This window comes from Mus caroli, chromosome 12, assembly GCF_900094665.2.
Source record: "Mus caroli chromosome 12, CAROLI_EIJ_v1.1, whole genome shotgun sequence".
In the NCBI taxonomy this organism is placed as follows: domain Eukaryota; kingdom Metazoa; phylum Chordata; class Mammalia; order Rodentia; family Muridae; genus Mus; species Mus caroli.
The window spans coordinates 81,686,539-81,713,824 of NC_034581.1; the positions used below are offsets into that span (position 1 = coordinate 81,686,539).

Below are 27,286 nucleotides of genomic sequence, written 5' to 3' on the forward strand. Positions count from 1 at the left end.
CTATCTCAGTGAGAATTCCAGTCTCTTTCTGCAGATAACTGAGCTAATGGCTAGTGCTTTATTGTTTTATTGCAGCACTTAATTAGTTACTGAATAGGTTAAGCTCCTTGCTGCTATCTGGGACCTTAGAACACTGGGAAAGGCTTTAGCTATGTTAGAATTCAATCTTAAAAGGCATTTCATTAAGGTAATACTAAATAGAGTGCACGTGAATCTATACATTAGACTAACGCTGGAAATTTGATTATTATGGGTTAGGAGAAAACGCCAAACCTCCAGGAGGGGAATTTCCATGGAACTCTTATCCTCAAGAACAGCTTCCAGGCTTTTCGCCTGTCAAACTGACCCAAACTGGAGAGCTGACTTTCGTCAGACTTCCAGGAGGAGTCCTGGGAATCCATTTCTCATGAGCAGCTTTTTGGCATTTCTGCCCACAAGCTGACTCCACCGGAGTTCTCTGGCAAATTCCCAGAATCCACATGGTGGAAAGAGAGAATCAGTTCCTACAAACTGTCCTCCAAGTGCCACACTTATACATGGCATGTGGCCAACACACACACATACACACACACATACACACACACACACAGAGTAAATAAGTAAATAAATAAATGTAAATTTAAAAATAAGTAAGTAACAGAGAGGAGAAGGGGAGAAAAATTCTGTAACTCACCCTGTATTCTCCCTTAGGCCTCCCCAGCTCTGGAGCATAACTTTTGGCAGGTGTGTCTGACAGAGCTGAAAAGGAAACAGGAGCCAGTTTAGAAGGCAGTGTACAACCTGTTTCTTATCCTTCTTTCCTCTCTTGCTTCTTTCCCACTTGCTGTGTATGTGTATGTGCATGAGTGTGAGTGTGTGTGTGTGATACCATACCAAGAGTGTAGAGGTAGAGGACAACTCTGAGATTAGGGATCAGACTCAGGTCATCTTGGTAGGGTGGTTTGAATAAGAACGACCCCCATAAGCTCCTATATTTGAATGCTTAGTCACCAGGGAGTGGCTTAGAAGTGGAAAGGATCAGAAGAATAAAGAGGTGTGGCCTTGTTGGAGGCTTTGAGGTTTCAGAAGACCATGCCAAGCCCAGAGTCTCTCTCTCTCTCTCTGCCTACAGATCAGGATGGAGTTCTCAGCTATGGTTCTGGCACCACGTATGCTGCCATACGTTCTGCCATGACAACAATGGACTAAACCTGACATTAAGCAAGCTCCCAGTTAAATGCTTTCTCTTATAATCATTGCCTTCCTCATGGTAACTTTTCACAGCAATAGAACCCTGACTAAGACACCAGCCTGTGTATACATTCCTCTACCCACTGAGCTATCTCACTGGAACTTTTTTTTTTTAACAAAACAAACAAAAACCCAATCTTCTGTCTCCTGGGGTAGCTCCAGGGCCAAAGGCAGAGCTCTGCTCTTTCCTCACTGTGGCCCCAGCAGTCATCCCTGGCAGTGGAGCCTACATGGCTTCTATCTCCTCACTTAGTACCAGACACTTTCTCCATTCACTAATGACCACCTGTCCCCATGAGTCTCCAGGCTGTATCCAAACCACTAACACCTCCCAGAGCAATCAAGAAAAGGGGCCGATGCTTACCATCAGAAAGGGACTGGAAACTCCCAGGTCTAGTTCTACCTGAGGGAAAGAACAGAGCAGAAAGAGGTCAACAGCTCAAATCAGACCACCCATGGCTGAGGACACAGGGCACATAGAGCCTTACTATGCAATATGGAGAAATAGGGGTTAAAAAGCTTTTACTTGGGGCTGGGGAGATGGCTCAGAGTTAAGAGCACTGGCTACTCTTCCAGAGGACCAGAATTTGATTCCCAGTACCCAGTTGTGAAACTCCAGTTTGAGGGGCTGCAACATCCTTTGTCTCTGTAGGCACCAGGCACACAAATAGTGCACAAACATACATGTAGGCAAAATTCTCATACACATAAATAAAATAAAAGCCTTTATTCAACTTCAGAAATCAGATATGCTAGTAAAACAGGGGTCAGAGAGAAATATTTTAAGTGTAGTAAAATATGCACAGCATACAATTTACCATTCTCGCCGGGCGTGGTGGCGCACGACTTTAATCCCAGCACTCGGGAGGCAGAGGCAGGCGGATTTCTGAGTTCGAGGCCAGCCTGGTCTACAAAGTGAGTTCCAGGACAGCCAGGNAGAGGCAGGCGGATTTCTGAGTTCGAGGCCAGCCTGGTCTACAAAGTGAGTTCCAGGACAGCCCGGGCTATACAGAAAAACCCTGTCTCGAAAAAAAAAAAAAAAAAAAAAAAAAAAAAAAAAAAAAAAAAAAAAACAATTTACCATTCTCCATCACCTCTAAATGTAGACTCGGGCACCAAGTGCACTCACCGTCCACCCAGTTCCAGAACTTGCACCTTCCCTGAGACTGCTCCAGCAGGAATTCTCCATCCCCTCCACCCCAGCCCTAAGGAAACTGCTGTCCTGCCTTCTGTCTCTATGAACTGTCTACCCACCTGAATGGGGTCACACGGTATTTGTCTCGTGGTTTACTGCACCCTGTGTAATTCCCTGAAGCCCATCCCTATTATAACATGTATCTTGCATTCCCTCTTAAGATGAAGTAGCAGGGCTAGAGAGATGGCTCAGTGGTTTAGAGCACTGACTGCTCTTCCAGAGGTCCCGAGTTGAATTCCCAGCAACCACATGGTGGCTCACAACCATCTGTAATGGGATCTGATGCCTTCTTCTGGTGTGTCTGGGACAGCTACAGTGTACTCATACAAGTAAAATAAATATTAAAAAAAAAAAAAGACAAAGTAGCAGTCTACTACATGTGTATTCAATATTTTGCTTACCCTTTTAGCACACAATGGACAGACACACTGTATTAACCTTTTTGGCTTTTGAATACCACTTCTTCAAATATTAGCATAAAAGCATCTGCTCGAGTCACTGCATTCTTCTTTTTGGTAAGTACCTAACTGTGATGCTAGTTCACATGCTAATCCTTTGTTCAACTTTTTTAGAAACTGTCACACTATCTTCCACAGTGGCCGCACAATTACACATTCCCACCAGGGCCACACAAAGGTTCCTTCCCAACAGGATGGCATGAAAGGCAAGAAGGAATTTTGATCCAGGCAAATTTCTTCAGTACCTGACACACGGCTGGCAATTTCATTCATGTTCTACAAATCCAGGCTAATGTCTGGGAATTTTTCATTTCTTCAAATCTTAGTACTAAGCTGCCTGCTCAACTGAGAATTATTTTGCAGTCAATAAAAATATCAGCCTGAGACGAATGTTGTGGCGCAAGCCTTTAATCCCAGCACTTGGGAGGCAGAGGCAGGCGGATTTCTGAGTTTGAGGCCAGCCTGGTCTACAGAGTGAGTTCCAGGACAGCTAGGGCTACACAGAGAAACCCTGTCTCGAAAAACAAAACAAAAACAAAAACAAACCAACCAAACAAAAATATCAGCCTGAGCATGTTCCTGATAAAAGCAAAATAAAATAAAATAAAATAAAATAAAATAAAATCCCTGTCCCTTACCCTCCATTCTTTACCTCTAAAGAAGCTGCTGAGGGAGTAAGTAGAAGGAGGTTTGGGTAGCTGTGTGTAGAAGCTGTTTCGGCCCTTTAGCTGTTCACGTCCCTCAGGGGTTGACCCGCTATTCCCAGCAGTCTCTTTGATGGACCATGAGATACCTGCAGGGCGGCAAGAACTAAGTTAAGCCTCTTCCAAGTCAGTCTTTGACACCCAACACTCACAACTTTGAACCTGTTCAAGAAGCTCCAGTCCCCTGCCAGCAAAAATTGACAAAGGAATGAATAAATGGAAAAATTGACAAAGGAATGCATAAATGGAAGGCAATCCAAACAACCTTAAAACAGATGAAAAGATGCTCTGCCTCTCCTATTTCTTGAGCAATTATTAAAATAATTTACTTATTTATAATGTATTTTGGCAGATCATGTGTAATATCAGGGGTTTTTTCCTCTTTCTACTTCACTCTTTTGTTTGTTTTTTTGTTTTTGTTTTTGTTTTTGTTTTTTGAGGCAGGTAGCCTTGGCTGTCCTAGAACTTGCTTTGTAGACCAGGCTGCCCTCAAGCCCAAGAGATTCACCTGCTCTACCTCCCAAGTGCTGAGATTAAAGGTATGTACCATCACGCCCAATTTCTTTTTTGTTTTTAAATCATGCTACACTACCTTCTAGGAAATACTTTGAATTAAAAACACTTTAAAAATCAGATGGGCCGGGCGTGGTGGCGCATGCCTTTAATCCCAGCACTTGGGAGGCAGAGGCAGGTGGATTTCTGAGTTCAAGGCCAGCTTGGTAAGTTCCAGGACAGCCAGGGCTACACAGAGAAACCCTGTCTCGAAAAAAACAAAACAAAACAAAAAAATCAGATGGAAAAGTGGAGGGAAGAGAATTAGACAGTCTATGAAGAAATTAAATGGTATATAATTAAGAATTGATGGCTAAGTATAGTAGTTCTGCCAACCTGTTATGAGGATTTAAGTTAACAACTCCCAAGTATGAGCAGATATACATATATATAAAACTACCTGAGACTGTAACTCAGTGGTGGAACATGCATTCAATTCTTAACACACACACCTCCCCCACAAAATCCTACTGAACAAGGCTCTCCAGGGTAAGCCTAGGAACCTGTAATTTTTACCAACGCTGCATTAGTCTGAAATAGCCTTCCAAGCATTCGCTCCAGAACAGCAGATCCAGGAAGCCACATAAGCATTACTGCTGTGTGTCTCCACATGGCTCTGCCTGCTATTAACTTCCAGGCTGCATCATCTGAGAATAGCAGAACTATTTCTGACCAGCACCGAGGAGAGAGAGGTCCACCCTTCACTACTGACAGGAACCCCTCATAGGGTCTCTTCAGCTTACTTCCCACAGGTTCTCCAGTCCAGCTGACTCTCTCCAGGTCATCGTCATCGTCGTCATCCACGATGTCTCGAAGGCTATTCACTGCGCGTTTGGATTCCTTTAACTGTAGGGGGACGTGAAGCAGAACATTCTGGCAGTCCTCACTTCCCTCTTGCTCACTGGCAATCAAGAAGGCTGACCAAGTGGGTCTCAGTGACTGCCAGTGACTCTCTGGAGCCCTAATCCTGACTAGAAATCACACTCCACTGCACACACCACTGCTGTCCAGTTCAAGGTTCAAAGCCACTCGTGAATTCTATCATCTTCTAACTATGACTTGTTTGCAAATCTGAGTGAATTTTATTCACGTCTCCAAAAATGACTATTCCCAAACTGGTCAGTTTTCAAGACCAAGTTATCACAGTGCATGGTGTGTCCTTACAGTTCCAGCTGCTAGGGACAAAAGCAGGAAAACGGCTTGAATTCAAGAACCTGTGACCAGTCAAATAACACACAAGGGTCCATCTCAAAAATGACAATAAGGCTGGGCAGTGGTGGCACATGCCTTTAATCCCTTCACTTGAGAGGCAAAGGCAGGCAGATCTCTGAGTTCGAGGCCAGCCTGGTCTACAAAGTGAGTTCCAGGACAGTCAGGGCTACACAGAAACCAAAACCAAAACCAAAACCAAAAAACAAAAAAAAAAAAAAAAAAAGACAATGATATAAACTAGGTATGGTAGTTCATGCCTATAATCTCAGCACTCATGAGATAGAGGCAGCTATAATAAAAGAAAAAAATTTTAGGGAAAAAATCCTGGGGATGGTGGACCCAGCAGCACATTCTTAAGTACTCAAGATACAAAGGCTGGCAGATCTCTGTGAGTTTAAGGCTACACAGGGCTACATGGTGAGATCCTGTGAAAGAAAGATGGAGAGAAAAATAGGGGAGAAAAATGAAAAAACAAGACAAAACAGGAACCTACAGGTTGGCTCAGCAGGTGTCTTAGTCAGTGTTTCAATAGCTATGATGAAAGACCATGACCAGAAAACAAGTTGGGAAGGAGAGGGGAAGGGCTTATTTGATTTACACTTCTACATTGCTGTTCATCACCAAGGAAAGTCAGGACAGGAACTCAAGCAAGGCTGAAACCTGAAGGCAGGAGCTGATGCAGAGGACACAAAGGAGTGCTGCTTACTGGCTTGTTCAGCCTGCTTTCTTATAGAACCCAGGACCACCAATCCAAGGATGGTCCCACCCGTCATGGGCTGGGCCCTCCCCAACTATTGGAGAAATTGCTGTACAGCTGGATCTCATGGAGGTGTTTCCTCAGCCTCAGCTGAGAAGACATTTGCCACCAAGGAGCTCAATCCTCATGACTCTCACAGTGAAGGAGAAAACTGACTTCTGCAAACGTTCTTTGGCCTTCACATACAAGCAATGGCACACGTTCACCTCACACATAAATAAATACAACAAAAATTCCTTAAAAGTAAGGGCTGCAGAGATGGCTCAGGTTAGGAGTACCAACTGCTCTTCCAGAGGTCCTGAGTTCAATTCCCAGTAACCACATGGTGGCTCACAACCATCTGTAATGGGGTCCGATGTCCTCTTCTGGTGTGTTTGAAGAGAACAATGGTGTATTCATAAACATAAAATAAGTAAAGTCTTTTTAAAAAGTAAAGTAAAAGAAAAAGTAAAAAAGGAGGCAGAGGCAGGAATATCAAAAGTTCAAGGTCTTCATACGCTATCAATTTTGAGGCTAGTCTTGGCTACATGAGACCCTGTCTCAACAACATCAAAAAAGGTAAATAGTACTAACAACAGTGATAAATTATACCACATGAATAAAATATTTTGTCTTTTTCTTTTTAAAGTAAAAGTAAGGATAAAGTTAGTTTTTAAGGGTTTCTTTTCAATGAAGGTTGCTATAGTTTGTATCTATTTCTCATTTTAATTTATTATCATGTATGCATGCGTGTATCATGTGGATGTACAAGTGTGCACACGAGGTGAGGTCACAGATAGTGCTGGCTAGTTTTAAGTCAATTTGACGCAAGCTAGAGGTGCTTGGGAAAAGGAAACCTTAATTGAGAAAATGTCCTCACCACACTGGCCTGTGGGCAGCACTACCCCTCTGAGCTGGTGGTCCTGGGTGCTATAAGAAAGCAGGATGAGCAAGCCAGGAAGCAGCACGTCTCTGCTTCAGTTTCTGCTTCTAGGTGCCTGCCCTGACTTCCCTCAGTGATGGAATGTAACCAGAGAGTCGTAAGATGAAATAAACCACTTCCTCCCCAAATCCCTGTTGGTCATTGCATTTGTCTCAGCAACAGAAACCTAAGTAAGCAAGACAACTTTCTGGTGTCTGTTCAGGAGACTAAATCCAGATCCCCAGGATCATGGCAAGGACCTTTGTTGGTGAGCCATTTCACAGGCCACTGTACAGTTTGGATTTGGAATGTCCCCCACAGGGCTGTATGTTTAAAATTCAGGCTTTAGGGTAGCCCTGTATGGAGGCAGTAGAACCTGTGAAGTGGAGCCCAGTAAGAGCTTCTTGGGCCATGGGAAGGGTGTTTTTAAAGGAGACTGTGGGACCCTGCCATGTCCTACTCCTCTTTGCTTTCTGGCCACACGGTAAGCTGTTTTGTTCTATCATGTGAATGCACCATGAAGTGCTATTTATCCCAGGTCCAAAACAACAGGGCTAATCAACCACAATCTAGAACCTTAAAAACAGAGCCAAAAGAGGGAGTGAGTGGGTTGGGGAGCAGGGCGGGGGGAGGTGGGGGGAGGGACTTTAGGAGAAGAAACTAGGAAAGGGTTAGCATTTGAAATGTAAATGAAGGAAATATCTAATAAATAAATACATACATACATAAAAAACAAACAAACAAACAGAGCCAAAGTAAGGCTTTTCTCTGGATCAGTTGATTGCCTTGGGTATTTCATATAATGATAAAAATCTGACTGATGCACAGGCTTTTCTGAAGATCTGACCTAACATTACGAGCCTACTGGAGATGAGAAGAAACTTTTTGAGACGCATCCAAGAGTATGGTATGACCCTTACTTAGCACTTGTGGAAACCTACCTGTGAGAGCTCATCGTCTTCATCATCAAAAGTGAAAGCCTTGAACTTGGAGCTGTTCCAATATTCCTCCTCATCACCTTTTGTCCGGTTCATCTGGAGGGAAAGGAAGACAGGTGCAGTCTCTCAAAAAAGTGTTCCACTACAAACAGCACCCAGAAATAAGGGACACAGAAAGGAATCTGTAAAGTACCTGCCATGCCTTAGTCAGATCCTTGGGTTTCCAGCTCATGAGATCATGGTAGATATTCCAATTAGCCACAAACATTCATTCCTAGAACCTCTACTGTATTCAAGTACTCAGATGTTTTAGTAACTATGAAAAGGGCAAGTCATAGTCTCCCTCCTGAAGGACCTCGTTAGAACTAGGGTACCCAAACAAAGGGGACACTATACGAGAGGCAAATGTTGTAAGGGTTCATCATAATTTTGCTGAACACACAAAAATCACCCAACACTCACCCCAAACAGAATAAGCAAATTCATGTATTAACATATATTTAGTGAGTGCCACCTCTGAGTTGTGCTTCTAAGCTCTGGGAACACTACAGCTGACTACAGCCAACAAATGTCCCTCTCTTCCAGTATGTTCTTTAAGTGCCTGACATAAATGAAAGGAAAGCAATTAAAAGCAGAATTATCTTGTCTGTATCATCAACTCATGATCATTTTATGAATCACTTGGCTAATTATGGGGCCAACTTCTGAGATCATGACCAAGAAAATATATATTAGCTAAAAGATCCCACATTATTCTCATGACTGCTCCAAAGTTAGGTATTGTTCTGCAAAACAAAACAAGTTTTTCAAACTAAACTGTGTAAGAGTAAAAACTGTAGTTTAACCCAATAAGTACCAAGATTTCCACAGGACCTGGCCACTTACAGGGCCTTGAAGTCAAAAGGTAAATGGCTCATTTCTAAGCCTTGGAGAAATACAATCATGCCTTACTGGCTAATAATAATGAAGAATAAATAGTGTTAGAAAGCCTAACAAAGTGCTTGGCAGAAAATAAACATGTAAGGTTACATCCCATTAGTATTTGATATAGCAGTTAGTCTGCCACTAGATAATATATGCAAAGTGTTTACCTAATGCTTAATGCTACCTTAGATAAAACAAGATAATTTTATTTTCTGCAGTTCTGGGAACTGAGTTTCGGGCCTCCCACGTTTTAGGCAAGCACTCTACCACTGAACAATATTCCCAGCCTCCAAAAATTTTGTAAAAAAGCAATCTTAAATATTAAAAGAAATTCTAAACCAGGCCACAAATCATGAAGATGTGTACAGAGCATAAACATGTCTCTAACATGTGTGCAAATTCATAAATAACTGTCATTCATTTGTTATTCACAACAATCCTGAAAGGTAAGCCTGGGAGATTCCCACCGACCAGGGGAACAAAGCTCAGAAGTAGTAAACATCACAACTTTACTAAATCACTTCTACTCCAAACTACAATCCAGGGTTTCTGGATCCTAGACTCTTTCTTTTCTTTTTTCACTTTTGGGAAAACTAGACAGATCTTTACATTGGTAACTAGAAATTGGTAGAGAATATGTCTAACAAACTTAGTACTTCAGGAAGAATTCCTTTTTTTGTTTTTGTTTTTTTTTGTTTTTGTTTTTTTCGAGACAGGGTTTCTCTGTGTAGCCCTGGCTGTCCTGGAACTCACTTTGTAGACCAGGCTGGCCTCGAACTCAGAAATCCGCCTGCCTCTGCCTCCCGAGTGCTGGGATTAAAGGCGTGCGCCACCACGCCCGGCTTCAGGAAGAATTCTTAAGACTCTTTTACAGCAGTGGACACATTGTATTTCTAGTGACAAAAGAGACTGTGATTTACGTGGTAAGTAAAATGGTAACAATTTATAACTCTAAGAATACTCAAAGAAAAGGGGGCTTCAACGTGATTTAAAATGCTTCCGAGAGTTGATCTTATCGTCACCTGTACACTGACAGTCTGACATGGATAGGGGGACAGATGCGAGAGGACGGGAACACGACGTAGGGAAAACAGGACCCGTTTAAAAAACAAAACAAAACAAAACCAAAAACCAAAACCCTACAACCAAGAGGTTCCTTGCCTCAGGGCACTGTAGAAACCATCTACTGGGAGTTAAGCTAGGTTTTTAAGGCGATGTTTGAGAACAAAGACCTGAGAGACTGGATTACAGGAGCAACGTCCAGGAAGCCACGCATCTACCGCAAACACCAGAGCCTAGAGGGTGCCTGAGAAGACATGCTCAGAACCAAATGTTGAGTAAGCTGCTTTGAGGCTTGCTGGAAGGCCCCATCTCGGAGCTCCCAAGAGTGGTCCCGACAGAAGAAGGTCGGAAATGAGAGTGTAGGGATGCCTCAGAAAAGTCAGGGAAAGAAAAGGGTGCGGAGATGGTGGGTTCAACTAGACACGCGGCCTAGACAGGGGCTTGGGACACCCTCACCTCTTCCACACCGAGCGCTCCTTCTCAGGACAGCGCCAGGCTCAGCCGCCGGACCAGCCTTTCTAAACAGGCTGTGAGGCATAGAGAAGAGCCGAAGAGGATAGCCGAGAAGAGTCTGAAGAAGGTGAAAGGAATACCCGCAAAGCATCCTGGAAGTTGTAGTTCCATGACCTCTATCATTCTTGCGTCCTCCCCGCGGGCCGCGAGGCTTCTGGACTACCATTCCCAGAAACACTAGCGCATAGTGCTAGGTCATTTCCTTTACTTTCAGCATGACCTTCCGCAGTTATCGGAAGGGTTGGTTTAAAGACTACAACTCCCATCAGGCTCAGCAAGGTCGGTTTAGGGCCCAAGGAGACAATGAGAGGAATATTTTGTGTCCTAGCCGGTGGGGATTAGGAGCTTGGGGGCCTAGATTTAAGAGCTTTTAAGATAAACTGAGAGAGCTCGAAGGAACGCCAGAAGTTACGGAACCTACGGCTCGGCGAGCTGGAACGGAAGTACCCGGTAAGAGCGAGGAGGAGCCGGAAGTTAAGACTGGGAGGGGGTTGGGGTGGAGGGAAAAGCAAGCCAGGAGGTGCTGTGCTGCTTCTAGTAGTTTCCAGGCGCTGCCAGGCGGCTGGGACCGAGCGGTCCTCAGGCTGTGGCTGCGGCTGCTTGGGAGCTGGTAGCGGTGCGATAAGTGAGCTGATGGCCAAGTGGGGTGAGGGAGATCCACGCTGGATCGTGGAGGAGCGGGCGGACGCCACCAACGTCAACAACTGGCACTGGTATGGGCCAGCAAGACAGGCCGCAGGAGCACTGTTAACAGGCTAGGGGTTGGAGGTGCCTGGGACCTTGGCGTGTACGGGACCCAAGTAACCCTGGTCTGGGATTGGGCGTGAGTCCTTTCTGTAGCAGGGATCCCCTCCATCCCTCGCCACCATCACAGTCTTAGGGGCGATGGGTTCGACATGGACTGCTGAGTCCCCAAGGAGGAATTTCAGAACGAGAACAGAGTGCCCTAGTTGCTGCATCCAGCCTGAGTCGGGTGATACTTCCTACACGTGGCCGCAGGCGTCCTTGAGATCCAGACCCCTGCCGATTGTGTTGGGAGTCTGCTGGGGAAGTCTAGAGCTCCAGGCGTCGTTGTTGGTTTGCGGGTTACAGTGAAAGCAAGAGTCATAGGGGACTACTGTCTCAGTCCAGCGGGAGAAGCTTTGGAACGTGATCTGCAGGGCACTTGGAGCTTCGGGATGCTGAACGCAATGCAGTCTCTTACCCGGAACTGTTAAGTTCTGTTGTAACAACTCCAGGTTGCCCGGCAGTCATGATTTTACAGCCTAACCGGTCTTGGAAGCTACCTCGTCTCTCTGAAATCTTCTGGAAACAATGTTATTTGGAGTGCCAGTGAACTTTACAGACATTGTATTTTTTTCCCTCAGTTATAGCCCTTTGATTTTTAAATAGCTGTACTAGAAGTGCTAAGAATTGATTTTTACCGTCTCTTTTTTCCCCCCTCAACCTGTCTCTTTTTAACACTCTACTTGACGTAATTTTTCTTGTGGACTTTGTGACACTGTCTAGAGGATGTAGGATGTGTAGGGCAGAGTTTGAACACTGAACGGGACACAGCCCTGTTAATGAGGCTAGCATTATTGTTGATTTTTTGTTTTGTTTTGTGTTTTAAACTGAAGTTCTTAGCAAAAATGCTTGCTTGTCTTTGCTCTCCTGACTTAAGCAGTATGGTCACATCTTTCTTCTTGGCCAAATGGGGGCGCCATTTTAACGGTCAAGGCTCATTGTGCTGAGACTGGAAAGTATTAACTTGGTTTGCACAGCACCTCTTTGTTGACAACTCGCCACCCCTTTGGATTCCTAAAAGTAGCATGTTTGTGGACATTCTAGGGTAGAATTGAGAGAGGGTTGGGTTGTTTTCTGCCTCCTTTAACCTTGCAGTCACCTGCCAGCCCTTAGCTCTGCTTCCTTCTTGCAGGACAGAGAGAGATGCTTCAAATTGGTCCACAGAGAAACTGAAAACCCTGTTCCTGGCCGTTCGAGTAGAAAATGAAGAGGGCAAGTGCGAGGTGACCGAAGTGAACAAGCTTGATGGGGAGGCATCCATCAACAACAGGAAAGGCAAACTTATCTTCTTCTATGAGTGGACCATCAAACTGAACTGGACAGGTAAGGCCTGCCAGGCTGCCAGGGAAGAGGTTATAGCCCCGTTGCCATGGCTCTGATCCTTGCTGGAGAGGTTCTGAGCACTGACAAACTCTTGAAGAGAGAAGACGGTGTTGCTTTGAAGGCAAGTGGCATTGGGCACTCACGACTGGGGGACGCCAGATGAATTTATCTGCTTGATCTCGTCAGTTCCATCATTTGTCTAATGAATGAATGATTTTTCAAAGGGGGGGCAGGGTTCTTTTAGCTTCAATCACTTTCTAATTCCAGTGCAAATCTTACATCACTGTACTATCTTAGCTAATTATACATATGATTTGGGGCTGTTTTGCCATCTTACAATTTAATGTCCCTTCTGTAATACCCCTAGGGGGAAGAATTGGGCCGAATGGAATATTTCCCAAATGAGTAGTAAAGATGAAAGTAGATAGATCTGTCTATAATTTTTGCTTTTTCAGCGTATATCTGAAGTATTGTTGCCTGGAAGGAACTATATATATCTTGTCTAGTCTCCTTTTTATATAATACACTGAAAAACTGAGGCGTACAGACACACAGTGAGTTTGTCATAGTTAAGATGTACCCTGAAACTTAGTCCACTATGCAACAGTCACTCAATTTAGAAAGAAAAAAAAAAAAAACCCACAGGGTTGATAGGATAGAATTGATCAGGTACCCATTAGATATTGTTAACACATGCCTATAGTCCCACCACTTGGGAAACTGAAGATAGGAAAATGGCGGTGAACTCTAGGGGGAGAGGGAGAGAAGTCCTCCATCCAAAAACGTCTTTAAAGTAAAGAAATAGGGGAGCAGAGATTGGAGTTCAGTTCCCAGCACCCATTTATAACTCCAACGTGAGAAGGGTCTGACCTCTGAGGGCACTTGCATATGTGTGTCCTCCCAACCTCCACACACATGCACATGTAATTAAAATGAAATCTAGAAACTAAAGCTTGATACCAGAGTTTTATACATGTGCTGAGTATGAAATACATTCATACTGTAATCACGATGGTGGGTTGTTTTTTCCTGAAAGAAGCTTGAAGTGTTGTGTTTTGGGCGTCAGGGGTTGTAGTTTGAGGGCCCTTGTGAGATCACAGAAGGGGTCCATCTAAGGCAGGAGGATCAGCACATACCGATGGCACCTTACCTGACAGATGGCAGAGATAGGACAGTGACAGATGCCACATAGTTTTGTGTGTTCACATCTTACTTATGAACTCACACAGAAGCAAATGCAAAGTGGCCACAATCAAATTCTCCATCACAGGTGTTCTTACAACCAATGCTAGTGGCTACCCAGACAGGCTCGGGGACCTGAGCTACTGCCAGTGCCATGCTAGAATAAGTCATAATATCTCTCTCCACTGTGGGGTGAGGAAAGACATTAGGGGTGCCGGTGATTGCTCCTGGCACATGGCATTCCCAGAGTGGAGGGTCACAAGAAGCCTGAGTAGGACACTGCTCTAGCAGGACCTTTCCTGCAAAGGAGGTGGCTAATGAAATTGCATTGCTTTTGACAGGTACCTCTAAGTCAGGAGTGCAGTACAAAGGACATGTGGAAATCCCCAATTTGTCTGATGAAAATAGCGTGGATGAAGTGGAGGTTTGTGTTTGCCGAGTCCTCGCTCACTGCCTGTTGTCCCAGATGAGACACGTGATTCAGTCCCCACATAGTACAGGCTCAGGCTGAGGATGCAAAAAAGCAGTCTACGGGTACATTCCTAGCTTTGTGGTGCCACTGGAAACGTCCAGAGCAACTTGTATGTATTCAGCAGCTCTGCTTTAGCTAAGGAAATGGGTTCTAATATCAGCCATCTCTGCCGTGGCAGAGGAGTTGAGAAGGAACATTGTTGGGATTGTGCGGCTAGCCAGTTAGCTGTACGCTTTTCCTTTGCAGCTCGCCGCAGTCTCTTGATTGCTCTGCCCCCACACTCATGATGGCGCCCCTAAATCATTATCACCTGTGTTTGATCTCTCACTCAGATTAGTGTGAGCCTTGCCAAAGATGAGCCTGACACAAATCTCGTGGCCTTAATGAAGGAAGACGGGGTGAAACTTCTGAGAGAAGCAGTGGGAATTTACATCAGCACCCTCAAGACAGGTACTCTTTTAGAACTCTGTGCCTGAAGGGGACGTCCATTTTCCACTGCCAGACCCTGCCTGAGGGCCTGCTGCCCTCCCCTAGCAGACGCATAGTGATCCGGGAGGCGGTGGTTATTTAATTTTGAAGTTATTCTAAAGGCTCTGAGTTGGAGAAAGATCTTGAGCAAGGTTGTCTGATAGTGTTGGCTGTTAACCTCTTGAAATATAGCCAACCAAAGTGAGATGTGCTGTGAGTGTGAGTACAAGGTGGGCTTGAGGCAGCACCCAAAGAAGCCAGTGTAAAAACACCTCATAATCTGTTAAAGGTTAATAGCCATTGAAATGATAGCTATGTTAGAGTAACTTTAGATAGTGTTAGGGTAAACATGCTAATAAAACTTCACCTACATTAACTCTTAACATGGCTACTAGAAATCTTAAATTGCTTTTGAGACTCAGATCAAACAAGTTTTGCTCTAGAGACTATTTGAGGACAATCCCAGATTGTCACTGGTCCTCCTCTTCCGGGAAGTTGAGATGATTATAACCGAAGGGGTGAGCCTGGATGTCTTGGGGAGTCCGTTGCAGCCACATCCTTCTACTCTTAGTGTTGAAGTTTGCATCCTGACCACCTTGAAGTTGATCATTTTTAATGTGAGCCGGGACTCGGGGTTGTGACTAGTGAATCTTGTAGAAACGAAGTTGTAATGCTTTCACCTTTATCGGTGTTTACACATTTTAAAGGTCATGCTGCTGTGTTCCATAGATGTCAGGCATCCACCAAAGGTAGAGATAACAGAATGCAGGCTTTTCCTTAATGCTGGCTTACAGCAGCTGAACAACTTATGTGCTATGTATGTGGGCTGCTATGAAACTAACGGGGGTTTTGTCTTTTTAGAGTTTACTCAGGGCATGATCTTGCCCACAGTGAATGGAGAGTCAGTAGATCCAGTGGGCCAGCCAGCACTAAAGACTGAGACTTGCAAGGTAAGCAGTGATGGGGTGGGGCAGGGGCGGGGCAGGCCACCTGCAGAGGGAGATGGATGGCCGCCTTCATATGCAACATCTGCTTTTCTGTGTCCCTGACTCCAAACCCAGAGTTTGGAGCCTGTTCGTGTGATTTGTTTTTGTTTTTGTTTTTTAGTTTTCTGTCAGTGTTTTAGTATAGTATAGTTTTATGCTTGCATATTTATGTACTATATGTTCACATAGTTCTGTTTCAAGTGCCCTTGAAAGCCAGAAGAGGGTGTTCAATCTCCTGGAACTGGCGTTGCAGGCAGTCGTGAGCTCTCTAGTCTGGGTATCAGAGCTAACTCCTTTGCAATAGCAGCAAGTGTTCTTAACCACTGAGCCACAGTCATCTCTCCCATCCCCTATCCTGTTCTTTATTGGTTGGTAGTAGACCCCCCTCAGAGCACAGAGAAGCCATTGGGGACATGGAAGTGGGACTTTAGATTGGACTGAATGCCAGTTGGCTGCTCTCAGCTTCCTTTCTAGCTGGAGTGTCAACATTCATACTTGGATATTAAGGATCTCACTTGAATTGTTGACTTTACCCACCAGGAAACAGATTCTTCTCACTCGCTTTGTGGCGCAAGCACCTGTTTTATCTAGCTAGCTCTTGGTGGTTCTGGCTGAGTTCTTGGTTTAGAACCCTGGCATCCTTTTGTCAACAGTGGAGAACACTGGAGCGCTGCTTCCAGCTTGCTTGCTTTTTCTCCTTTCCCCCAGATTTCCCTTCTTCTTTCTCTTCTTTCCTTTTCTATTTTTGTCTTTCTGTCCTTTATTTCTCTCTTTCCTTTCTTCTTCTGGGGGTGAATCTTGGGCCTTGTGTATGGGGGCAGCTCTCCCACTGCTGAGAGATCCCCTCAGCTCCCCTATCCCGTCACTTCAGGCAGGTCCTGGTTGAGAGTGACACTGAGATCTCTGAGATGCAGAAACACTGCCTGTCCTTTGGTGGCTTTTGCAGTGAGTGCAAGAGTGTCCTAGGAGCAAGTTCCAAGAGTGGAAGTTTACAGTAAGGAGATTTCTAGAAGAATTCTCCCATAACTGAAACATGCACAAATCTCCTTTAGCTCCATTGACTAATTAGCTTCAAAAGTTCAGTCTTTTGTGAACATGAGTGAGTTGTCCGTGCGGTTGTGTTGATTGACATTTTGCCTACCCTTTTACAGGCTAAGTCTGCTCCTTCAAAAAGCCAGGCCAAACCTGTTGGTGTCAAAATCCCCACTTGTAAGATCACCCTTAAAGAAACCTTCCTGACCTCCCCAGAGGAGCTCTATAGAGTGTTTACCACGCAGGAGGTGAGTGAGCTTGCTGTCAGCCTGGCATGCAGGGCTGTGCTGATGGATGGAACGGCAAGGCCTCCTGACACCAGCGGGGGTGGGGGTGGGCGTGGTGGGGTGCTCATGAGGGAGTACATGACCACACACACTTTGGTGTAATGGGAGCCACTGCATTCTTATTAGAGGTGTAGCTCAGTGATACAGCACTTATGCACAAGGCCCCAAGGTGAATCTCTAGCACCAAAGAGAAGGGGAAATATAAACCATCATGGGTTCAAAATGGTGCTGAGCTCCTAGCCCAGGCTGCAGAGGACCAGAACAGGGAGACTGAAACCCCCTCACTGGGCACAGTCAATCTTCAGGAAGAGTTGGGGCATGCAGGCTGGTTGTGTCCAGGTGTCCATTAAGAGCCATATGTCTGTGCCTTCTGTTTCTGTGCAGCTGGTCCAGGCCTTTACCCATGCTCCCGCTGCCTTGGAAGCCGACAGAGGTGGCAAGTTTCACATGGTTGATGGTAATGTCACCGGGGAGTTTACTGACCTGGTGAGTAAACCTCCTCCCAGGTTGTCGCCTCCATTGCTTAGCTTAGTGATGTTTCTCTAGGTCATGGGTAAAACTTAATACCTCTGGGATACTTTGGAAAACAGTGCTAGGATTTGAATTTTCTGGCAAATTTCACACAATCACAAATAGCAAAGCAGGTAGCTCAGCTGGCTGGGGTTGAGCACACCGTGGGGCCTCAGCAGACTGAACTCTATGTTCCAGGTCCCCGAGAAACACATTGCTATGAAGTGGAGGTTTAAGTCATGGCCAGAGGGTAAGTAACGCTTGCCACCATTGCATACCCCAGCCCTGTTGTCCCCTGGCGTCCGGCTGTCCAGAACCTGCATCTGACACTCCCTCCCATAGGGCACTTTGCCACCATCACCTTGACCTTCATTGACAAGAATGGAGAGACAGAGCTGTGCATGGAAGGCCGTGGCATCCCTGCTCCTGAGGAAGAGCGGACGCGGCAAGGCTGGCAGCGGTACTACTTTGAGGGCATCAAACAGACCTTTGGCTATGGTGCACGCTTGTTTTAGGGCCAGCAACAGGGGTTCTGGCCCTGTTGAAACTAGTCCAGCCCTCTCGCAATGGCTTGTGACTCACAGGATTGCACCATCCCCACTGCTAACTTGGGGCTGGGGTCTCCCTTTCACAGATACCTTGGGTTTGTGCATGTTTTCTGCTGGGTGGGATCTGAGGGTGATTTCTCTTTTACCTGTACATATGCTAAGTAAACAGAATTTTAAAGGCATGCATTTCTTACAATCTATGTTGACCGGCAGCCTTGTGTTCCTTGAAGGTTTTGCATTTAAACAGATACAAGGGGTTTGAAAGCTTCATCTGGCCGAGTGTAGGTGATTCAGTCTGTGCTGTACTCCTGTGATCCCACACTTAGACGGCGGAAGCAGGAGCTTCCGAGTAGGGGCCATCCCTGGCTACCTAGGAGGTTCAGAGCTAGCTTGGGCTACAAGACCTCTCTCAAAAAAACAAGGCTAGAGAAATGACTCAGTGGTTAAGTTGGATTTAATTCCCAGCACCCACATGGCAGCTCACAACCATCCAGTTCCAGGGGATCTAATGCCCTCTGGCCTCTGCATGTGGTCTCCATCGGCAAAACATTCATGCACATAAACACAATGACCAAGTGTGGCTGTTGCTGGCATCAGGGTTCTTGAGCTGGTTTATTTTCACATGGCTGCCTCTTACTCCATGAGAAGGCTGGCCCTCTCTGGAGTAGATACATCCCTAAGAAGTACAGGGAGTAGGCACCAAGCTGGTAGAAGTGGGTTCTGGACTCTGCCCCCTCTGCTAAGAGGTGAGTGACCACAGTACAGGCTGTGTGCACATGAAGATGACCGGTGGTGGCTCTGTAGAGAGCTATTCCTGTGTCTCGAACACCAGGCTCATCTCACAGGCTCATGAATCATGTGACGTAGCTCTGTCGTCCATCTCAAAAAACTTAAGCCTTGGGTTTTTTTTTTGTTGTTGTTTGGTTTGGTTTTGGGGGGCAAGGACTTGCTTTATAACCCAGCTGGCCTTAAACTCAGGATCCCCCTGCCTCAGCCTCTTGTCTTGAATGCAGGAATTTCAGAGTTGTACTGCCACATGTGATCCTTTTAATATATGTTGACATATATTGGCCTCTGCCTTCTTAGGTTAAGAGCCCAAGTCTAACAGCTGATACTGAACATGGCTGGCATTTGGAACACAGACTGTAACCACAGAGCTGGTGCTAAGCTTGTACCTACTGCCTTGCCGTCTTCATCCCGTATAGAAGCCACTGCATCTCCGGCATGTTAGCATATCCCTCCTGAAGTAGGAAGTTCCAGGCCCCTTAGTGTTCCACCCCGCAAAAGAGGAAGAAATCTCTGTCTTTTTGGGTTTTGGAATGTAAGTGTACTAAGTTGCAGGCTAAGTGCTAGGGGACCTTTTTAGTGAGGTCCACAGGACAGGAAAAGTGAACTTGTGAGCAGGCACTCCGAGCTGAGCCTGCCTCAGCTTACTCTCTCCCTACCCCCACCCTCCAGCATGAGTCAGCACCTGTTAGACATCTACTCACCTCCATCTCATGAGGCCGTGGGGAGGCCTGCAAGCCAAGCAATCTACACGACTTGGCAGAATTGTATAGTTTTAATACAGAAGGTCAGTTCATCTTGATTTTAATTATCCAGGTAGGCGCTGGACTAAGATAGCCCCTAATCATTCTATCTGCCTGTATGGGACCTAAAAGATACTTTGACAGAGACCTTGGACTCCACCTTAAATCAATGAGCCCCTCCTAGTATAGGCAGAAAACAGGCCCTGCCTCCCCTGTCTCTCCGTTCCAGATTAGAAAAAAAATGTGAAGAGATGACGCCATAGTGGAACCCAATGCAGCATGCTCCTGTCAGGTGACATGCTTCTTCATAGCCACTGTCATCCATTGCTGTGTCACTGGTAGCATTTCAATTAGCCATCTGATACCACCACACCCATAGTGAAAATAAAACCATGGACTTGTTTTGAATGATAAATATTTCACTTTCTAGTCAAGTAGGCAAATTTCCTTATCTGTAAAATGGGTCTAACCGGTACCTTTTCATGCCATCCAGAGTATGTAGTAGGGTGACAGTGTGTGCCTATACTCAGCTCTCAGGAAGCAGAGGCAAAGGAGTCCCTACAGGCTTCAAGCCATAACAGTCAGTATAACAGTAGTTCAGGCCAGCCTGGACTACAGAGTTACTTCCAAGACAGCCAGGGTTACCCAGTGAAACCTCTCAAGAAAAAGAAACCAAGGGGCTGGAGAGATGACTCAGCAGTTAAGAGCACTGACTACTGAGTTCAATTCCCAGCAATCACATGGTGGCTCACAGCCATCCGTAATGGGATCTGATGCCCTCTTCTGGTGTGTCTGAAGACAGCTACACTGTACTCATATACATTAAATCTAAAAAACATGATATGACATCCGGGCTGAGTTCATATTGCAAGCCCCAGAACAACGGGATTTCTGTGCCTAAGGGTCACCTGAGGGAACATGTTCAATGCAGAATCCTAGGCTTCACCTCTATGGGGATTTTTACTTAAGTGTAGATGTGGGGCCCACCATTTGCAGTTTAGTGTCTCAGATCACTCTGGTGTCAAGGTCACAGTTTTAGAAGCTCTTCAGACATGAAGAAAGATCTCCCTGTAATAGAGGAAGCAAAGAAGTACATGGCCTCTGCAGAGTGAAGGCTGGAAAGCTTTTACAGCCTATCTGCCCTGCTGGCAAACCAGAAGGGGGAGGCTGGGGCCACACAGTAGCTGTATTCACGGGGCAGCCCTCTTGCCTGGTGCACTGCTGGCCTAGTGAGAAAGGTGCATGACATAAGGCTGAGCTGAAGAGGAAGGGCCTTCTCTGATTTCAAGGCCTCTTGGATCTGACACTAGCCACTCCTAAAGCGCCCCTTTCAGAGCTTCCGTGACCCCGCCCGCCATTGGTGCCGATCCTCCTGCACAGGTGTTCCATCAGCTTGTAGCCACCTGCACAGGGCCTGTCTCCTGTGAAGCTTGAATAAACACTGTTTCCCAGCTGATCTACTCCCCATGTGAGACTCCCGGCGGCTCCTCTTTCTTTATCTCACCTGGGACTTGATTTAGTACAGCGTTAAGATGATGTTTAAGCGCCAAGATAAAATTTCTACTAGAAAGTAGCTGAACCCCCAAAAAAGTGTGTGCTAAAACAAAATGAGCAAGAGGTGGCAGTTGTGCCTGTAGTCTCAGCTATGCAGGGGCCGGGAGAAGGGGATTACTTGAGCTTGGGAACTGATGGCCTGCCTGGGCAAGCAAGAAAGACCCCAGTCAGTCAGAAACAAACAAAATAGTCCTGTCCTCTAGGGATGTGTGTGACCCGAGCTTGCGCTTGCATCCAAGTTTTCATACATGCTAGGCAGGTGCTCTACCCCTGAGCTATATATCCGGTCCTATTGTTTCCCCTGCCACCCAGCACCTCCCCCCCCCCCAGGGGGGACTAAACTGAGTCTCAATATGTAACCCAAGCTCTTCTGCTCCCTCGTTCCCCCCAGAGTTGCTCCCAGCATTCCCTGCCCTGGAAACCACATCTTCCCTCAGTTGGTCCTCTGAGCACAGACACATCCGGCCCTCTAGCCCTTTCAGGCTCTTAAATGACCAACAGCAGTAATTTCTACCTTTTCCAAGGTGGGCTCCAATCTCCCTGCAGGGTAGGGGACTTGCCCTTAGTCCCCAAAGGGAGACCTGTATAAGAACTCGATGATCTAATATCACTAGCTCCTGAATCCATTCAAGATGGCAGGCAGTTTAGTAAGTTACTTTGATGTGAAGACAGGGAGATCATAATCCAGCCAGGCAGTGGTGGTGCACGCCTTTAATCCCAGCACTTGGGAGGCAGAGGCAGGCAAATTTATGAGTTCAAGGCCATCCTGGTCTGCAGAATGAGTTCCGGGACAGCCAGGGCCACACAGTGAGACCCTGTCTCAAAAAACAAAACAACCCAGCACTTGGGAGGCAGAGGCAGGCAAATTTATGAGTTCAAGGCCATCCTGGTCTGCAGAATGAGTTCCGGGACAGCCAGGGCCACACAGTGAGACCCTGTCTCAAAAAACAAAACAACCCAAACAAAAACCGTATAGCCCTTCTGTTTCAGCATCCCAAGAGCTAGGATTACAGGCTGAATTCCTTAGGTAACAAGTGTTGTGAACATGGTGCCTACCTGACGACCTGAGCTCCTGCTGCCCTGACACACTCATCTCTTTGCAGCAGAACATATGTAGACAGGTTTTTAGACCAGACTAAGACATATCCTGACAGAACTCGTTCCTTCCCCCAAATGCCAGAGATGACAGTAGGGTGCCTGATGAGGGTCTAGGAACGCCTCTCATTTCAGGTTGGATCCCCTCCAAGCCAGTCACATGAAGAAATGACACCACTTCCTGGTGGAGTAGATGCAGTTACCTGTGTCATAAATTTGGGGTTTTGTGCCTCTGAGGTCTAGCCAGCTCCTAGACAGGCTCCAAGGCGGCCCTTTGTGGGTGTGAAAGAGTTAGAGTCTAGTCTCTGCATTCATGGAGCGCTGAGGGCAGCTGCTTCAGGAAAAGGAAAGGAGCTGGCTGTGGCCTTGGTGATCACAAAGCCAGCCAATGGGAGCTTGAGCTGGGCGATAAGGGCCTCTGCACCCTCCATCCTGCCAGGCCTCAAATCCTTTATCAAACTGTATGTAAAAATAAAGTGCTTTATTGCTGAGAATCCCAGGACAGCTTCCGGACAGCTGTGGACTGGGCTGGAACTCAAGTTCCCTACCAAGCCCCTATTGGAGATTTGTGAATGGAAACAGAGAGTCTACAATATTTCAGCTCCAGAGAAACCAAGGAAGTGTGGTTTGGGGATCACAGGTGTCTGGGGAAAGGCACAGTGTGCTGGGAGCCAACGCACCCATCTCCCAACTCCAAGTCCAGTGCTTACAGGGGTGCCACACGGGGGGGGGGGCAGGGGGGGCGTTAAGTGGGCCACTGGTGTGGGTACCAACACCACAAATGGCCCACATCCAATATCAGGACCGTCTGCCCTGTCACACTTTCGACAGGTGCATGATCCCTCCTGAACCCACCCTTAGTACTGAGTTCAACCCAAGCCTGGCTGCCATGGCGGTGGTAACATGTGCATGTCTATCATCTGGGGACCAGAAACAGCTGGTGGTTCCCTGACTGGAAGCAATCTCCCCTCAGCTCCACTGACGGCCTCACCACATGGGACAGGGTAGAAGCTGTGTGCCACAAGGAGGGGTGGTCACTCCGGTTCTGCTAGCCCAGCAAAAAACAGCTTTAGGGTCAGATGAAAGGACTGTCCTATCTTGCTCCACCCCTCCCTGTGTTCTTCCACAACTGGCCATAGGGTGGATGGGTGGGGGTGGGGTGGGGGTCTAAGGGATTCACAACAGATCTTGGGAACTGGGATGTATCTGGACCACCTTGGCTCAATCCCGAACAGAGGAAAAGGCAGAAGGGCCCCATTCCTAGAGAGAGGGAAAGACCCATGGCCAGACTGGGATAGCTCCTCCCCTTCCCAACACATCCCAGAGGCCTTGTGCCGGACAACACCCTCCAACCTTCTCACCAGACCCTGAGACGCATGAGTTCTCCTGACTCAGGGTCATAAGAGGGGGATATGCATGCCTGACTGCCTCTCAGATGAGCCCTAATAGTTGCCCAGTCTGAGCAGGGGCAGGGTAAAGGGCAGAAGGCGCATGCTCTAAGTCCTCTTTAGTACTCTTTGGCCTCCTGCAGTTGAGCCAGGTACTCTTCTTCTGGTGGGTTGTCTGTGCAGGCCCGGCCATTGTTTGGGGGGCGCACAGTGTGGTAGCGGCTCCAGTCCCCTTTACACAGGATCCAGGGCAGCCTATCTACCTTGAAGTGAAGCTCAGGTGAAAAGTCGGTGCTGACTAGGTCCGGGGCCCCTGCCCCTTTGCCACGGGTCAGCAACCGGCTGCCTTCATCATAACAGCAGTGCTGGGCAGCCAAGGTGCTGCTCTCGCTAGACAGCATGGAGCGCAGGCAGAAGCGCGCCGTAGGCTGGTAGATGTCCAGGCGCTCCTGTGGACCACTCGCATCCCGCCACTGGAAGCTGCGACCCTGATGTTCGTCCTGCAGGCTCACGGCGGCGCTGTACACTGCCTCCAGAGGGTATGCACACGGGCAACTGGGCAGGTCCTTGAGCACTTGGCTCAGGTACTTAGCTAGGAAGTCACTCTTGCAGTTCAGCCACTTCTCACAGCTGTCCACATCTGCAGAGGGTAAGGAGGCACAGGAGAGTGCTGCTGATCAGAGCTGCGCTGCCCGCCAGCTCCCCAGGCCCTTGGTAGCAAGGAGGGCTGATCAAGGTCAGTCATGTGGAGAGAACGTGCAAACCCCAGCTGGGGCTCAGGAAGGCCTTTGGAGCAGAAGTAGGACTCAAGAAAAATATGGAGGGGGGCTGAAGAGATGGCTCAGTGGTTAAGAGAACTGACTGCTCTTCCAGAGGACCTGGGTTCAATGCCCAGCATCCATGTGGCAGCTCACAACTGTCTGTAACTACAAGATCTGACACTCTCACACAGACACACATGCAGGCAGGCAAAACACTAATGTACATAAAGTAAAAATAAATTATTTTAAAAATTAGTTTATATACATATATGACATAGAGCAGATAAAGGATAGCCCGCACCATCCAGGCACCCAAAGCAGGAAGCTTTCTATAGCTCAGAATACTGGCTTTGGACTGGAAGCCCCCTGAGGGACACTGATATCACCTTTTAGGTTCTGGACTGTGGGAAAGATCCTGGGATCATGGGAGGGAGCTGGGATATGTGGGGATATATATTTTTTTTTTATGTTTTTGTTCTATGAGGCAGGGTGTCACACTTTCTAAGCTGGTCTCAAACTTGCTACGTAGCTGAGGAACTTTTGAACTTTCAGTTCTCCCTTCTCCATCTTCCAAATGCTAAGATTACAGACACGCATGGCCACGCCTAGCATGCCCTGCTGGGATTGAACCCCAGGCCCCAGGAGTCATAGACAAGCTTTCTCCCAGCTGAGCTAGCGCCATCTTCAGCCGAGACTGGCAGCTTTTGTCTTGTGTTTACTCCTTTTATGTGCATGGATGTTTGCCTACATGTATGTCTGTGTATTACATATTTGCAGAGCCCACTGAGGCGAGAATGGCATGTCAGATTCTCTCAGACTGAAGCCTCCATGTGGGTGCTAGAAATGAACCTTGGTTCTCTGGGAGAGCAGCCAGTGCTCTTGACCATGGACCATCATCTCTCCAGCTCAAAGAGACAAGAGGTTTCTCTGTGTAGCCCTGGCTGTTCTGGAACTCACTCTGTAGACCAGGCTGGCCTCGAACTCAGAAATCCGCCTGCCTCTGCCTCTCAAGTGCTGGGATTAAAGGCAGGCGCCACCACCACCCAGCTAAGACAAGAGATTTTTAACCAAGAAGTATTTCAGTGTTTTGGATTCTGGTCTGCTCCCCTTTTTCCTTCTCTCTCTCCTAAAAGAAACAGGGTCTCATGTAGCCAAAGGTGCCTTGAACCTCGATCCAATTGTTTTCATCTGCTGATCAATAATTCTTCTTCCTCTTCTTCATCTCTTCCTCCTCTTCATCTTCTTTAGGTTTTTCGAGACTGAGTTTCTCTGTCTAACCCTGTCTGTCTGTCTGTCTACATTGGCTCTGTAGACCAGGCTGGCTTCAAACTCAGTGATACACCTGCTTCTGCCTCCCAAGTGTTGGGATTAAAAGCATGAGCCTTCTCCCCAACCCCCAACTCCTGTCTGATTTTTTTTCTTAACTGCCTTTCTTAGGGCTCAGCTGTTCTGGGCTTCCTGTAGCTCCTTATTTCTGCTGCTTCCTCCCCTCTCTCCCTGGTACACCACACAGATTCAGGAAGCTTCCATTTCATTTTGTGGAATTTAGACTCATGAGCCATGCCTTACGGGGTGCAGATAAGGCCCAAGAACACCAACAGGAAGTGTGCTGGCAAAGCAAGGCCGATGTCCTGCTGTCTGCAAGAAGCAGCCCAGGATATTGGAACCCTGGCTCATTCTGACAGGCAGCTTCCCAGATGGAGCCCGCCAGGGGGAAGTAGAAAGCCCCCTCTTTCCATTACCCTCAGCTTCTCCTCTGGGGTTCCCATCAAGACCCCCTACCTCCTAGGAACCTGGAGCTGGGCAAGGATACTTGGCTCCAATCCCACCCACAGGAAGATGTGCTCCTGCTATACAGTGATGCTCCGTCCTCCCAAGAGAGAGGGTCCCCAAGACCCAACAGCAAGGTCTAACCCCCAACTAACCTGGATCAAGCATATCCGTTGCATTGTGGGCAAGGGGCTGCCACCCCTCACTGGGAAAACCCAACGTGTTCTCCTCTGCGGTGCCTTTGGGAAGAGAGGAGTCCAGGCTGGTGGTGCCCCAGGGCACTCTGTGCTCCCGATAGGGAAGCCCAGCCCTCACTAGGCTCTTGGTGCCCACAGCAGTTGAGACAGGCCTGGGACAGGACCACCATATTTGTGAGCTTCCCGTATCCCTCTCCGAAGCCCACCCTTCCTGCAAGTATCCCATGTTCACATTCCCAGAGAAGCAAGGTCACAGTGTGAGCCGTGTTAGCCACTCCCATGCAGGCACCAGAGCTCGTCTCACCAGGACAGGGGGCAAGGTCGCAGACTCGGGACTCGGTGGCAGTGCAGGCATAGCCGCAGGGCCGCGTTCTCTGCTGGTGTCCGCTGCCGCAGCTCCCGTTGCAGGGAGACCAGGTGCTCCACTCCTCCTGGGGTTCATAGTCTGGGTTGAAGTAAGGGGCCAAGATGAGTGTACTCAGCCCGCAGGGCACACTGTTGTAAATTGGCAAAAGGCACCCCTTTATCCCTGGCCAATGTATGGAGCGTGACTGGATTCCAGCCCCACCTGTCCCCTTAGTTAGAAGTCCTTGTGCAGTGAACAGCCTGTGCAAATGGGTCAAGAGGTCCTATGGGCACAGAACAAACTTGGGTCTAGAAGCCCAAGGACTCTCTCTATCAGCATGACCTTAGGAAGTCCACTAACATTTCTGAGCTGGTGTTTTCATATCCATTAGAACCAAGGAAGAGGACTCGATAGTGTGCTCATCTAGCAAGCATACAGCCCTGAGTTCTACCTCGGCACCGGGTACAGTGATAAATGCCTGCAATCCCAGCAGTGGGGACTTGAGGGAAGAAGGATAAGAAATCCAAGGTCGGGCTAGAGAGATGGCTCAATGGTTAAGAGCATTGACTGCTCTTCCAGAGATCCTGAGTTCAATTCCCAGAAACC

General features: G+C 47.2%; 3 protein-coding genes across 3 annotated transcripts in view; 1 reads left to right on the forward strand and 2 right to left on the reverse strand.

Annotated features, from left to right (window-relative positions):
- Vipas39 (VPS33B interacting protein, apical-basolateral polarity regulator, spe-39 homolog) overlaps positions 1-10,524 on the reverse strand; it is a 29,759-nt gene extending 19,235 nt beyond the window's left edge. The window contains exons 1-6 of the mRNA XM_021178751.1: positions 10,390-10,524; positions 7,951-8,043; positions 4,883-4,985; positions 3,536-3,676; positions 1,595-1,633; positions 674-738 (exon numbers count right to left, since the gene is read on the reverse strand). Of these exons, the coding sequence (XP_021034410.1) occupies positions 674-738; positions 1,595-1,633; positions 3,536-3,676; positions 4,883-4,985; positions 7,951-8,043 (441 nt within the window). The 5' untranslated portion in view covers positions 10,390-10,524. The remainder of the gene's footprint in view (positions 1-673; positions 739-1,594; positions 1,634-3,535; positions 3,677-4,882; positions 4,986-7,950; positions 8,044-10,389) is intronic.
- A 415-nt stretch (positions 10,525-10,939) lies between these two features.
- On the forward strand, positions 10,940-18,222 carry Ahsa1 (activator of HSP90 ATPase activity 1). Its single transcript, XM_021178848.2, has 9 exons — positions 10,940-11,159; positions 12,365-12,555; positions 14,079-14,161; positions 14,542-14,659; positions 15,539-15,627; positions 16,815-16,943; positions 17,367-17,468; positions 17,691-17,742; positions 17,835-18,222. Exons 1-9 carry the CDS (start codon positions 11,080-11,082, stop codon positions 18,005-18,007), a joined length of 1,017 nt encoding a protein of 338 aa, XP_021034507.1. The 5' UTR covers positions 10,940-11,079; the 3' UTR covers positions 18,008-18,222.
- Positions 18,223-22,678: 4,456 nt separating this feature from the next.
- Positions 22,679-27,286, reverse strand: part of Ism2 (isthmin 2) — a 21,960-nt gene continuing 17,352 nt past the window's right edge. The window contains exons 4-6 of the mRNA XM_021179681.1: positions 26,639-26,779; positions 26,293-26,376; positions 22,679-24,246 (exon numbers count right to left, since the gene is read on the reverse strand). Of these exons, the coding sequence (XP_021035340.1) occupies positions 23,726-24,246; positions 26,293-26,376; positions 26,639-26,779 (746 nt within the window). The 3' untranslated portion in view covers positions 22,679-23,725. The remainder of the gene's footprint in view (positions 24,247-26,292; positions 26,377-26,638; positions 26,780-27,286) is intronic.